At 55.7% G+C, this 13,488-nt stretch overlaps 1 protein-coding gene across 1 annotated transcript in view; it reads right to left on the minus strand.

Moving 5' to 3' along the window:
- Positions 1 to 716: 716 nt before the first annotated feature.
- The window catches only part of MMEL1 (membrane metalloendopeptidase like 1), a 35,547-nt gene continuing 22,775 nt past the window's right edge, over positions 717 to 13,488 (minus strand). The window contains exons 11-23 of the mRNA XM_043485904.1: positions 7,565 to 7,701; positions 7,117 to 7,210; positions 5,711 to 5,839; positions 5,206 to 5,304; positions 4,680 to 4,763; positions 4,161 to 4,264; positions 3,818 to 3,876; positions 3,486 to 3,605; positions 2,883 to 3,016; positions 2,715 to 2,780; positions 2,033 to 2,128; positions 1,484 to 1,560; positions 717 to 1,410 (exon numbers count right to left, since the gene is read on the minus strand). Coding sequence (XP_043341839.1) covers positions 1,311 to 1,410; positions 1,484 to 1,560; positions 2,033 to 2,128; positions 2,715 to 2,780; positions 2,883 to 3,016; positions 3,486 to 3,605; positions 3,818 to 3,876; positions 4,161 to 4,264; positions 4,680 to 4,763; positions 5,206 to 5,304; positions 5,711 to 5,839; positions 7,117 to 7,210; positions 7,565 to 7,701 — 1,299 coding nt within the window. The 3' untranslated portion in view covers positions 717 to 1,310. The remainder of the gene's footprint in view (positions 1,411 to 1,483; positions 1,561 to 2,032; positions 2,129 to 2,714; positions 2,781 to 2,882; positions 3,017 to 3,485; positions 3,606 to 3,817; positions 3,877 to 4,160; positions 4,265 to 4,679; positions 4,764 to 5,205; positions 5,305 to 5,710; positions 5,840 to 7,116; positions 7,211 to 7,564; positions 7,702 to 13,488) is intronic.

Genomic DNA, 13,488 nt, shown 5'->3' on the forward strand with positions numbered 1-13,488 from the left:
TCTGAGCAGGCAGGTGGTCATGCGTGCTGAGGCTTCACTTTCCCCGCTAGGAGAGTCACTTTGCCTGGTGGGTTGGTGGTGGTGGACACGCCCCTGGCAGTTTCTCTGGAGACCCTGGGCCTTTGGTGCCTACAGGTTAGGGGTCTGCAAACAGGCCCAGGGTGTGGGAGACGAGGGTGGGATGGGCTCCATCTGATAGGAAGCACCCCAGGTGGGAGCCCAGCCTGGAGGGCTCAGGGTCAGAGTTCACGTCTGGTGGGAGCTAGCTGGGTTCTAGGGAGCACTGTCAGACAGCCGGGGACTTGTAGGGAAGCCGTCCTGGGGGAGGGAATTGCCTAGGGAAGGTCCAGCTCCCTGAGGCCCTGTCACGTGGGGGTGACCAGCACCTCAAAGTTGACAGGTACAGAGCAGAACTCCTGTCCTGCCCGGCTTCAGGGGCTCTCATCTGAGTCCAGATGAGTTTCTCGGCAGTGCCCCCCTGCACCCGCCCTGCCCCGTGTCCCTTGGTCTGGGCCTGGACAACCATGGGGGCTTTCTAGCTGTTCTCCCTGTCCACCCGACACCCTCACCCAGCCTCTCTGTGGTCAATTAAAACTCAGGGCATGTGACAAGCTTTAATCCCTCACTGGCTTCCAGTTACACAAAACCCCACATCCAGATAGTGGGGTGCAACTTGCATCCCCTCTGCCCCATCCCCCATCTGAGTTCCTTCCTGAGTAAGGAGCCCCTTGCCTTGTCTGAACCCTTGGCATGGGGTGGGCATTTGGGGGCATCGTGGTCACTGCTGTGTGTCCAGCACAAGGACCCTGGGGGTCTGTCAGGAGTGCCCTGCCATGTTCCCACTCGGCCTCCAGCTGTCAGTGGCAAGTGCAGCAGGAGAGGGGGCACTTTCTTGGGCACTGTCACACTGACGGCTCGCCCTGGGCCCTGCTACACAGACAAGGCAGCCGCTTCTTTAAAGCGTTTACTTAGCTGAAGTCTGAAGCTCTTGGACATCTGAGGAAGACGCACTTTGGAGAGCGGGCGGAAGACGGATAACTGCGTCTACAGGGCTGCAGTGGGCGGCTTAGACCCTTGCGGGCGGGCGCAGAGGCGACACCGGGAAGAGCGGCGCTCAACTCCTGTTGTCTAAGGCGCCAGCTGGTTGTCTGAGGCGCCAGCCGGGGTCCAGGCCTGGTGTGGAGGCCCGGTGTGGCGCGGGTGGGTCGGCTGCTGGCTGCGGGGTCCCCGCCGGCGGCACTGCCTCTGTGCGGATGGGACGCCTCAGGGCGGCGGGTGGGCGTGGGCCGCGCAGCGCGGCTTGGCCTTGGCTACCAGACGCGGCATCGCACCTTTGGGTTCATGGGGGAGCCCTTCGTGCAGTGGAACGCATCTGCGAAGGCGCCCAGATTCTGCAGCGAGCCCAGCACCCTGCGGGTGGACGGGAGGGGCCTGAGACAGTGCCGGCCTGGGCGCGGGGCGCGGGGATGCCAGGGCCACTTGCCTGTACTTCAGGGGACTGTGGACATCAGTCTTGATGGACTGGATGGCGAACTCTGGCCGGTAGGATCCGCACCACACCTGTGGGCGCATGAGGGGCGTGGCTGCGGAACTGGGGAATGGGCGGGGGTGGGATGCAGGGGTAAGGAGGACCAGAGGGGATGCCCCCACCTACACCCCAACAAGGGCCTGGGGAGGCGGGCTCCCCTAGGGCTGTGGCCGTGCGGGAGTGTGGTCTCCTTCCTCTAGGCACAGAGGAGTTCCGCCAGGACCCCCTGCTCCTTGGGTAGGGAGAGGAAAGGCAGCCGGTTGCCCCCTCCCTCCACAGCTACATCTGAATCTTCCCCAGTCCCAGCTCCCCTGCCATCGTTTCCCTCCAGGAAGCCCTCTTGGCCCATTAGTTCTGGTTCTGCCTGGCTTGCTAGCCCACAGTGTCCCTGGAGGCACCCTGTAGTGAGGGCTCACCAAGGATAGGAGGTGGGAGCCAGTTCCCAGTGGTGGGTGAGGGGGCAAGTGGGGAGGGTGGGGGTAGGGGTGGGGAACTGACTCCCACCTGTGCATAGTTGATGAAGAACAGTTGCTGGTAGGTCAGTTCCAGGCCTGGCAGCTGCTGGTCCTTGCCGCCTTCTGCCACCCACTTCAGGTAAGCCTGCAGGCACCAAACGGGTGCTGGGCCAGGGCCTGCCCTCCCGGGGGCAGCACCAGCCTGGTCAGGACTCCTGGTCCTTGGCTTGGGGCAGGATGGAGGTCTGGCTCCCAGGCCTCCCCTGTTGGGGGTCCTGCCTCTGCAGCGTGAAGCTTCTGAGCACCCCAGGGACCATCTGAGCACGGAGCCTGGCTAGGCTCTGTGGGGGCTCACTGCCTGGGCAGCCTGCCCCACAAATGAGCTCCTGACACCCAGTGCCCAAGGCTGTCAGTGCAGGAGTGTCGCTGAGGCTGGAACGTGTGCAGTGACTGTCACTGTCTTATTTGGCAATGGACAGTGGTCTCCCCAGAGTGCAGAGGCCTCAGCTAAGATTGGAGTGAAGTAAGGGCCAAGTGGCTGTAGTCCTTGCCCACCTGTGGCCAGCAGGCTCCCCCAGGGCTCTGCTGCCTCCCCGTCAGATGAAGAAGGGTCCCGGGATACACCTGGGCTTGGGCAGGGGACAGTCCCTGCCACACTGAGGGGCCTGTCCCTGCCTGGGCCTGACCACTCCCTTCACCCACTTCCTCCGGGGGGCCTTACTTGGACCCACCTTGTATGCCTGCCGCACCCCTCCATTGTCGGCGATGTTTTCCCCGAGTGTGCTGAAGCCATTCACCTACAGGCGGGAGACAGGATCGGGGGTGGGGAGCGCCTGGGCTGCCCTCCTCTGCCCTCCCCCAGGCCAGGGCTGCGGCGTTGTCCGGGGATGGCTGCTCACATTCTGGTCATCAGCCAGGTCCCAGGAGTAGTTGCCATATTGGTAGACCATGCACTCTGACTGCTCCCTGAAGTGCTGGGCGGAGAAGTTGCTCCACCAGTCCAGCATGTTCCCGTTCTTGTCGAAGTTCCGGCCTGAATGGGGAGGTTAGGGGAGGGGTAGGCTACCCGTGATCCCCAGCGATCCCCAGCCTGCCCAGCGCCAGCCTCTCCCCCACGTCCTCCTGGAACCCCCGTGTCTGGAGCTCATATGAGCAGAGAATGGGCCCCAGGTTGGGGCTGCTTAGGCCCTGGGGGACAGAAGGCTTCAGTGGTGTCCACGCCACCCCCAAGGTCAGGGTCTGGGGTCTCTCTCAGGTCACTGTGGACTAGTGACTCTTGCTATGATTTCCAAACTCTCCAAACCCCAGGGGAGGGAGCATGGACCCTGGGGGCCCACGGCTGCCCTCAGAAGGTCTGGGTGGGTCAGCCCTAGGGGAAGGCCAGCCTCCCTGGGTGGCAGCTTGAGGCCCCTGGAAGCAGGTGGGGGGGGTCCCCCAGGCAACGGTGGGAGGAGTGAGTGTGTCACTGGAGGTGTGGCTCGGCGCCCCGGGCAGCCCCCCACCATTGTCGTCAAAGCCGTGGGTGATCTCGTGCCCGATCACCATCCCGATGCCCCCGAAGTTCAAGGCCTGTGGCTGCTCCTTGCTGAAAAAAGGGGGCTGGAGGATCCCGGCGGGGAACACTGTGGGGAGTGGGAGGTGGGGGGAGATAGAGTAAGCTGTAGGTGAGCACACCTGTGTGCGGAGCTCTGGGCGGGCACATCGAGGGGTCCTGCCATTTAACCCATGGCCGGGGAGGTAGAGGTTATGACCCCCCCATTTTACAGAGGAGAAAAACCAAGGCTCAGAAGGCGGGAGGGCAGGACTAGAGGAGCAGGATGGAGAGGGAACGTACCAATCTGGTTTCGGTTTGGAGAATAGAAGGCGTTCACCACGGCGGCCCCGATGATCCAGCTGTAGAAGACAGGTGCATCGTTCAGAGCTCAGCTCTCCTGGGCCTTCCCTCCAGGCCCCTCTGCTTGGCTGACCAAAGCCCAGTCTGACGCATGCACAGCGTTCACGTCACAGGGCCAGCACTGCCAATGGCCAGGCCTGGGTCTGGGCCAGTCTGACCACCTGGTTTCTCCCTGGAGCCCCACAAACAGAGGGCAGGTGCAAGGGGCTCGGAGTCAGACCACTGCCCTCCCCAGCTGGCCTGGCGCCTGGCCCATCCCCCACCCCACACCAACTCCACTCACAGGTTCTGGTCCACCTTTTCCCTAAGCTTCTTGAGGCTCCGCTGGGCGCCAGCCTTCAGATTCTGCAGTCCGTTCTCAAAGTACAGGTGCTCTGAGAAGTTCAGCTATAGGAGAGAGGTGGTCATTTCTGGACGTGCGTTCAGGGTCCTCGAGGGGCTGGCGGGGAAGGGAGGTCAAGGACGGCTACACACTGGCCTCAGGACTTGCCAGGCAGTCCTGCACGTGGCTCACAGGCTCTGGATACAGGTGGACTAAGGGCCAGCCCTGGCTCTGTGTGTTTACCAGGCAAGATCCAAGACCCTCCTGGCCTCAGTTTCCCCACTGGTAACGGAAGGTGATGCTGGAGCCCCGGCACATGGCCAGATGACTAAGTTAGGAGGGGTCCACCCCTGGTAGTTGAGGGCCCAAGGTCCCCTGGGCTGGTTCAGGGGCAGGTTGGGTTGTGGTGAGGGGACAGGTGGGGCTCTGGAGGGCCCCTGGCCTGGGGGTGGACCGGGGGGCCCCCATTGGAATACGCACATTGGAATACTCCTCATCCAGGTGTTTGTTCGCCTCCTCCAGGATGTAGTCGGGGTATCCAATCTGCTCCCGGATGTTCATGGCCTGGGGAGGAGAGGGGGCCAATTCATGCCCACCCCGCCATGGGCATCCTGGTTCTGCCCCCACCATGTGGGTCGGGGGCTAAGGGACTTGGCTTTCCTTGCAGGCTGGGGGGAGGCTAACGGGGACAGAACGTGGAAGGGCTTAACTGGAGACCAACCTTCACCACCGACCTTCATCCAGCTGCCAGCCAGGGTCTGGGGTAGGGGTAGGGCCGAGCTGCCATGCTGCCCTCTGTCACATGGGCCTAGAGGGACCCCTGCTTCTTGCAGCCGTGGCCACCCCCACCCCTTGCTGGGGGTGCTGGGGGAGGCCTCATATCTGTCCAAAGCCCCTTCCTGAGCGAGCCCCACCCCCCGCTCATTGCCCTCTCTCTGAAGTGGGTGTGGTGATGGTCACCCCGTGGCCATCGCACTGGGGCCTCCCTCCCTGGCCTCCTTCCCACCTTCTCCTGGGCCTTCTTCTTGGATGACTCGTCCATCCAGCTCAGCTCATCCAGAGTGTCCACGAACACTGCCCGCACCTTGTCAATGAGCTCTTTGACCTGCAGGAGTGCATGGCCCTGGTGCCTGGGGGGCCAGCACTGGGTCTCTGCAGTGGCTGGTACCTCCGAATGTGGAGGGGGTTTGGGGTGGGATCCAACCCCCTGGGCACTTTGTCCAGGGTGGGCCTTCCGACCTCCTGGGCAGGGTCCCCATGGCTGCACTTTGTCTGGGGTGGGCCTGTGGCCTGCTGGGCCCTGGACTCATGCCTCGTACGACTTGTCCCCCCTCCCAGGCAGGCCAGCAGGGCTGGGGGTGGGGCTGATGGTCCTATGGGGGGCACTGGGGCCAACACGTGCTCCCCAGCATGCACAGGCGCTGCTGGACAAGCAGGAGCCCCTGACCAAGGGCCAGGAGGTCCCTGCAGGGAGGCTGCACCGGGCCCAGGGTGGGTCATGGAGCACCCACCACATCCTTGCTGTCACCAGGGAAGGCCTCCTTGACGTAGAGCGAGCCCACGGCGCTCTCCATGTTGCTGTTGACGTAGCTGACGCACTCCCGCCAGCGAACCTCCTCTACCGTCGTGCCATAGAGTGCCTGGCATGGTTCACGTCGTCATCATATTTACCAACACCTACTCCCCTGGCCTCGGCCCCAGGGTGCCCAGGGACCAGTGGGGTACATGGGGGAACTCAGACACTCCCTTTGAACCCTGACCCCCAGGGGTGGGAAGACAGGGTGTGTGGCTTGGAGGGTGGGGCTCCCGGCCCAGGCTGGCCCACGGAGGCTGGGGGCCCTCCTTGTTCCCTGTCCATGGCCTGATTATCTGCTCTCCAGGAGTCCAGCCCCACCCGAAGCACAGGGTGGCATTGACCTTGGGGGCCTTGTCTAGCTCAACTGTGAGCCGCCAGCTGCCTGGGGCTCCGTTTTCCCATCTCCAAAGTGACGATGAGAATGCTTGTGGTCCTCGGGGACACAGGGCACAGCCCACCAGTCTCCTCTGTCCATGGGATTCTCCTGGCAAAAATACTGGAGTGGGTTGCCATTCCCTTCTCCAGGGGAATCTTCCTGACCCAGGGACTGAACCTGGGTATCCCACATTGTGGGCAAATTCTTTACCATCTAAGCCACCAGGGAACTGTCTGACTATATTTTTCCAGTTTCGAAAGTGATGGTGAGAATGTTTGCTGTCCTTGGGACACAGAGCACAAGATGGAAACGTTTCCCCTGTCAGATTTCCGGCTCCGAGTCCCGGCAAGCCTGGAGCTCTGGCCCCGCATCTGGCCCCACGCTTCAGGGCTGTGGGGTCTCCTGTCCCCAAAGCACTCTGACTCAGCTTCTCTCCACTGAGCTTCGGGCTCCACTGTCTTCCCCAGCTTGGGTGCTAGCGTCTCCAGCTTGGCTGCCCCAACCTGGCTACCACTCTTAACACCCCCAGGGCTCTCAGTGACTGTGGAACCTGAGAGCTGCTCCGGCCCACAGTTGCTGGTCCCCCACCTCATCTCCCTCCTTCCACAATGTGACCCTGGGGTTGCTGTCCCAAGACGTCTGTGCTGGCTATTTCTCTCCTGGGGAATCTGGCCGCGGTCTTTTCATGCCTGGGTCATCTTGTCGAAGGTCTCTACTGTCTACATGGAGAGGCCCTCCCTGCCCTCATCCCCTCCCTTCGCATCTTACTTGCTGGTTTTAAAGAGCAGATCAAGGTTTGTTCAGCTGGCCCAAGAGGACCAGTGCCTCGTCAGCCTCAATCGTGGCTCTGACCCCAGGGTGGGCTTTGGTGCTTGGCCCATGGCAGGTGGTCAGTGTCATAAAGGGACAAGTGGCAGGCCAGTTTCGGTGTACGGGGAGAGCCATGGGGGCGGGGTGTCACTCACCTTGCGGTAGCTTGCACGTGCTTCCTTAAACCTCTGGCTCAGGCTGCTGATACGGTCCAGCACCAGGCGCCAAATCAGGTAGTTCTGCATGGTCCTAGGGCAGGAGGCAGAGGGAAACGGATGGAACAGGTGGGTGGTGCTGGCCCAGGGAGAGGATGAGGTTTCCGGCCCTTGGACAGCAGGCTCCACACCAAGCAGGGTGTTCAGGGTGGTGGAGGAAACATCCAAGGCCACCCCCACATACATCCTGCCTGCCCCTGAATGCCTCAAGGAGGGGTTCGCGTCTCTAATGTAAGGTTCCATTGGCCACGAGCATTTACCCCCATTGTGTCCCTCACGCCTCAGAGTGATGCTTTATTGGGTCCTTTCCTGAGAGGAGGAGCTGTTATGGAGGAGGAGAGAGTGGGGGAAAGATGCTGAGGCCTCTTGGGGCCTTCCTTGGCCCTACCTGGGTGAGTAGACATCGATGATGCCTTCAAGATTCTGGAGGTAGGGGATGCCATAGACCACCACTTCTTCATCAGGCAGCAGATCGATTTTGACAAAGGATAGCACGGATTGTATGAAGAGAGTCCAGTTAAATCCCTGGGGACAGAGGGATGGGGAGAAAGAAGGGGAGACACAGTTCTTAGGCATCCAAGAAACCCACCCCTACCAGAGTATTCTGGTGGAGAAGGTGGGTTTCCTGGTGGCTCAGATGGTAAAGAATCTGCCTGCAGTGAGGGAGACCTGGGTTTGATCCCTGGGTCAGGAAGATTCCCTGACAAAGGGAATGGCAACCCATTCCAGTATTCTTGCCTGGAGAATTCCATGGACAGAAGAGCTACAGTCCTTGGGGTTGCAAAGAGTTGGACACGACTAACATGTTCACTTTTTCAGGGAGAAGGTGCAGGTAATCAGAATCAGGAAAAAGGTGGATGACATTATTGCAAGCCTAAAAATGGTGAGAAGAGATTATGCAATATATTTGAAAACTCAAGTACAATGGAAGAATTCCTAGAAAAACGCACTTAACAAAGATGAAAGAAGAAATAGAAAAAAAGTTTCATGTGTAATAATCTTGATGTGTGCATGCTCAGTTGTGCCTGACTCTTAGTAGCATGGACTATAGCTTGCCAGGCTCCTCTGTTGATGAAATTTTCCAGGCAAGAATACTGGAGTGGGTTGCCATTTCCTATCCCAGGGGATACTCCCAACCCAGGGATTGAACCCATGTCTCTGGCGTCTCCTACATTGGCAGATGGGTTCTTTACCATTGTGCCACCTGGGAAGCCCAAAGACATACAAAGGTAGTAAACTGGATATTTAATTAAAATATTTTCACATAGAATTTTCCATACTTATCTGGCTTTTCCGGTGGATACTGACATTTAAGGAAGACATAATGTCAATTTTACTCAAACTTTTCAGAGAAGGGAAAAAGAAAAACCTGTTACAACTTGATTTATGAGATGAAGAATAATCTTGATATGAAATAAGGATATTACAAGAAAAGAAAACAATAGGCCAGGGACCTGCCAGGCAGTCCAGTGGTTGAGATCTTTGCCTTTGGAAGCAGGGGGTGTGGATTCAAACCCTGGTTGGGGAGCTGAGATCCCACATGCTTCCCGGCCAAGGAATCAAAGCATATAACAGAAGCAATATTGTAGCGTGTTCAATAAAGACTTTAAAAAATGGTTCACATCAAAACATCAAAAAAAAAATCTTAAAAATGCAATTAGAATTCATCCATACCTGTATAAAATGATAATGCAACACAGCCAAATTAGATTTACTCAAGGAATACAAGTGTGGTGTAACATTTGAGAATCAAATCAATGTTATTCTCTATGATAACTGAATACAGGAGAAAGATCACATGGTAATTTCAGCAGAGGCAGAAAAGTTGTTTAAAAATGGACTATCTATTCATGATAAAGACTCTGAGCAAATTAGGAATAGGAGATAAGTTCCATAATCTAATGAAATGATCTATACAACAGGCTAAAGAATGCTGAGTGCCAAAGAATTAATGCTTTTGAACCGTGGTGTTGGAGAAGACTCTTGAGAGTCCCTTGGACTGCAAGGAGCTCAAGGCAGTCAATCCTAAAGAAGATCAATTCTGAATATTCATTGGAAGGACTGATGCTGAAGGTGAAGCTCCAATACTTTGGTCATCTAATGCGAAGAACTGACTCATTAGAAAAGATCCTGATCCTGGGAAAGGTTAAAGGCAGGAGGAGAAGGGGACGACAGAGGATGAGATGGTTGGATGGCATCCCTGACTCCATGGACATGAGTTTGAGCAAGCTCCGGAAGATGGTGAAGGACAGGAAGTCTGGTGTGCTACAGTCTGTGGTGTTGCAAAGAGTCAGACATGACTGAGTGACCGAACAACGAATACAACAGCAACAGTGACAACAAATAAAACCCCACTCTACAGCAAACAAAATTAAGTGAAAGCTTGTAAAACGTTGCAAGCTTTTCTTCTGAGATCAGGAAGGAAACAAGATATCGATTGTCATGATTTTTGCATTATACTAGAAGTCCTAGCCAGTTCAATAAGATAAGAAAAAAATAAAATCAGTAAGGATTGAAAAGGAAAGAACACATTTTTCATAAAGGACATGATTTTGTGTATATAAAATATGAAAGGATAAACTATTGGAACTACTACATGCTTTGAGTAAAATTGCTATATACAAAGTATTTTTATTAATATATACCAGGAACAAGCAAGATATATTACAAAATGATACCATTTGCAATGATATTTTAAAAACCTAGGAATAAATCTATTGAGAGATATGTAAGGCCTTGACATAGAAAACTATAAAACTTATTGAGAGAAACAAGAGAAAACATAAATATATAGAAGTAAATATATATGGAAGGTTCATGGATCAGAAGATTCAACTTGGTAAAGATGTTGATCTTCCGCCAAATTGACACTTAGATTTGAAGCAATCCCTATCAAAAATCTCAGCAGCTTTGTGTATGTGTGTGTGTGTGTGTGTGTGTGTGTATAATTGGCTAGCTGACTCTGAATCTTGTAAGAAATGTAAAAGTTCAAGAATAATCAGTTTGATCTTGAAGAACAGAGTTGGTAGACATCAAAACTTACCGAAAAGCTGTAGCAACAAAGGCAATGGGTGCTGGCATGTGAATAAACAGAGACCAATGGAACAGAAGAGAGTTCAGAGATAACACACGCAGGTACAAACACACAGACACAGACATGCATGCAGAGGCACACAAAGACACTCAGTCTTTAACAAGGGTGGCACACAGCGCAGAGGCTGATGATGGAGTCTTTTCAGTAAATGGTGCTAGATCATCTGGATGGCCACAGGGAGGAAATTAAACAATTCCTTCTCACTCTATATAAAAAACCAGGACCTCCTTGGTGGTGCAATGGATAAGAATCCTGCCAGTGCAGGGGACATGAGTTCGATCCCTGGTCTGGGAAGATTTCACACACTGTGGAGCAACTGAGCCCATGCACTGCAACTACTAAAGCCTGCAAACCTAAAGCCTGTGCTTCGCAGCAAGAGAAGCCACTGCAATGAGAAGCCCATGCACTGCAATGAAGAGCAGCCCCCACTCCCTGCAACTGGAGAAAGCCTGCTCAAAGCAATGAAGACCCAGAATAACCAAAAAGAAAAATAAGTAAAATAAATCAGCTCAAGGTAGACTTCAACCTAAATGACCTGGACAGGCAAAGATTTCTTAAGCAGAATGCAAAGAATACTAGACATAGATACAGTATCCATCCAACTTTAAAAAGTTGATAAACTGGACTGTTTTAAACCTCCTTAATAAAAAAATAACCAGTATGAGAATAAAATATAAGGCTACCCGTTGGAGAGGACATTCGATACACAGAAACTGACTGGGGGATCACATCCAGTGTCTATAAAGAACTAAAAACCAGTGAGAAAGCAGAGGTGGGAAGAGACTTGAACAGACACTTAGGAAAAGGGGGTCATTGCTGGCCAGATGGTGTGGAGTAGTTCAGGGAACATCAAATCCAACCCAGACAGAATTCCACAGCATATCCCTAGACTGGCTAAGATGGAAGGAATGGGCACACCCAAGCAACAGAGGGAGCGTTTCACTCCTGTTGGAGAGTGTAAATGGGTATGAAGCTTTGGAATGACCTGTGTCCTACCCCTGTGTGGATGCCTGGCAGAGATGCTTGCGTGTGTGTGCTAAAAGACATGCAAGAAATGAGTGCAGCAACATCGCTCAGAAAAGTCCAGAACTGGAACTGGCCCAGAGGTGCAGCAAGAGTAGAAGAGATGCACAAACTGTTGTGTGTTCTTAGAATCGATCGTGCAGCGATCAGGACAAGTGGGAGGTCGCTGCTGCACCAGTGAGGTGAGATGTCGACTCGTCCAGGGAACGTAGAACAAGGCAACTGGTATGAGCGTGTGGTGGGAGAAGCAGGTGGCACTGTTTCAGGGGAGGGCAGTATGGGGGCTATGTGGATATGCTCACACATGACAGTTCTAAGCTTTATAAGCCCATTATCATCCAGACATTCTGAGCTCTGGGTTCCTGGATATGCCCCCTGCTGTTCCAGGGCTGTCTCCTGGGCAACTTCTGGCCATCTTGAGTTCCCTTCCTCTCACTTCCCATGTTGAGTCCATTTGCAAGTCCTGCCCCATCTCCTTTCCAAATTAACCCACAGTCCAGGTCTCTCAGCACTTCTGCTGCTGCTGGTCCCAGGCTGCCACCTGTCTGGGTTGTGCATCAGCCTCCTGAGCTGTCTGCTTCTGGCCCTCGGTCCCCTCCCTGTGACCTCAGCAGCCAGGTCCTCTTTGTGAGCCAAGTCCTGTCCCATCACAGCTGGAGCCTTCAGAACGGCCCTAGAGGCCCGACATGGTCCACCCCTCCCCGCTGGCCTCCACTTGCCCCCAGACATCCCTCAGGCCTGGCCTCAGGACCTTAGCACGCACTATACCTGTCTCTACCTTGCTGGCCCTCTGACATACTCTGTAGGCCACCTCTCTTTTTCCTGACCTGAGCTCCAGGCAGGGGCTGCCTTCTTTGTTCATGGATGCAACTAGTGCCAGAGCAGGGCTGGCCCCGAAAGTGCCCGCTGGGGAGTGGGTTGTGGATGAGGGGTGTCACAGCAGGCCATGGCTGAGAGTAGGGAAGGAAGAGTAGGATTGGGAGCCATGGGTCCTTCTAGAGCACCAGGTGCAGAGCCCCAGGCGGGGCCTCTCCTGAGTCCTGTCTTGTTCCCCTGAGTCCTGTCTTGTTCCCCAAGTCCTCCTCTCTTGTTCCCTGAGTCCCCTTATGTTCCGTGGCTCCAGACACTCAGGTTTTTTGGTCAGAGGAAGGAGCTTTCTGCTTCTGCCTTCCTCCTGCTGACTTGGTTCTGTTCCCAGCTGCACCCTCCTCTGACTTGGGCCTCAGTTGCTGCCTTCAGTTGGCAATGGCTAGAATGGCTTTCCTGTCCCTCCTCCCACTGGGGGAGGACCCTCTGACTGCTCAGGGCGGTCAGAGCAGGCTGTGGGTGGGTAGGGGGTGGGGAAGGGCCCAAAGCCAACCTCCCCTCTTCCTAGGCTGGGCTGCCTCTCCCCAGCCCCTGGCGCTGAGCATGAAGCTTGGCCAGTGGGGAGGGTAGGATTGGAGGGTCTGGTCACAGTGGGGGTCTGAGCTGGGCCTGGGGACAGAAAGCCCCAGGTGGGGGTCTGCACGAATCAGCCAGGTGAGTCCACAACCCCTACCATGCTGTTTCCTGCTCAGAAAACTGGGGATGTTGCAGCAGCCACCTCATGGGAGGGTAGCCCCCCCCCATCCACAGACAGCCAGCTGATGTCTGTTGTCCCAGTGTGAAGGGGTCCCTGTTGAGTGACCGGTTCCACAGCCCCTCTCAGGGGGGCATGTATCTAGGGGTCTCATGGCTCCTCTTGAGGGGGTGTACCTGGGGGGGTCCCATCGCCCCTTTCAGGGGGTGTCTTGAGGTTTAGACTGGCCTGGTGTGGAAGTAGCCTTGTTGAGTGTACCTAGGGGTCCCATGGCCCCTCTCAAAGGGGTCCCACGGCCTCTCTGGGGGGGTATATCTAGGGGGTCCCACGGCCCCTCTTGGGAGGTGTCTTGAAGTTTAGACTGTCCTGGTGTGGAAGTGTTCCTGTTGGGTGTATCTAGGGGTCCCATGGCCCCTCTCGAGGTGGGTATCTAGGGGTCCCAGGGCCCCTCTTGGGGGGTGTCTTGAGGTTTAGACTGTCCTGGTGTGGAAGTATCCCTGTTGGGTGTATCTAGGGGTCCCATGGCCCCTCTTGAGGGGGTGTATGGCCCCTCTTGGGGGGCATATGTGGGGGGACATCCCACGGCCCCTCTTAGGGGGGAGTATCAAGGCTAAGAGGAGAGGCAGGCAGGCGG

The sequence above is a fragment of the Cervus canadensis genome, chromosome 13 (assembly GCF_019320065.1).
Source record: "Cervus canadensis isolate Bull #8, Minnesota chromosome 13, ASM1932006v1, whole genome shotgun sequence".
NCBI lineage: Eukaryota > Metazoa > Chordata > Mammalia > Artiodactyla > Cervidae > Cervus > Cervus canadensis.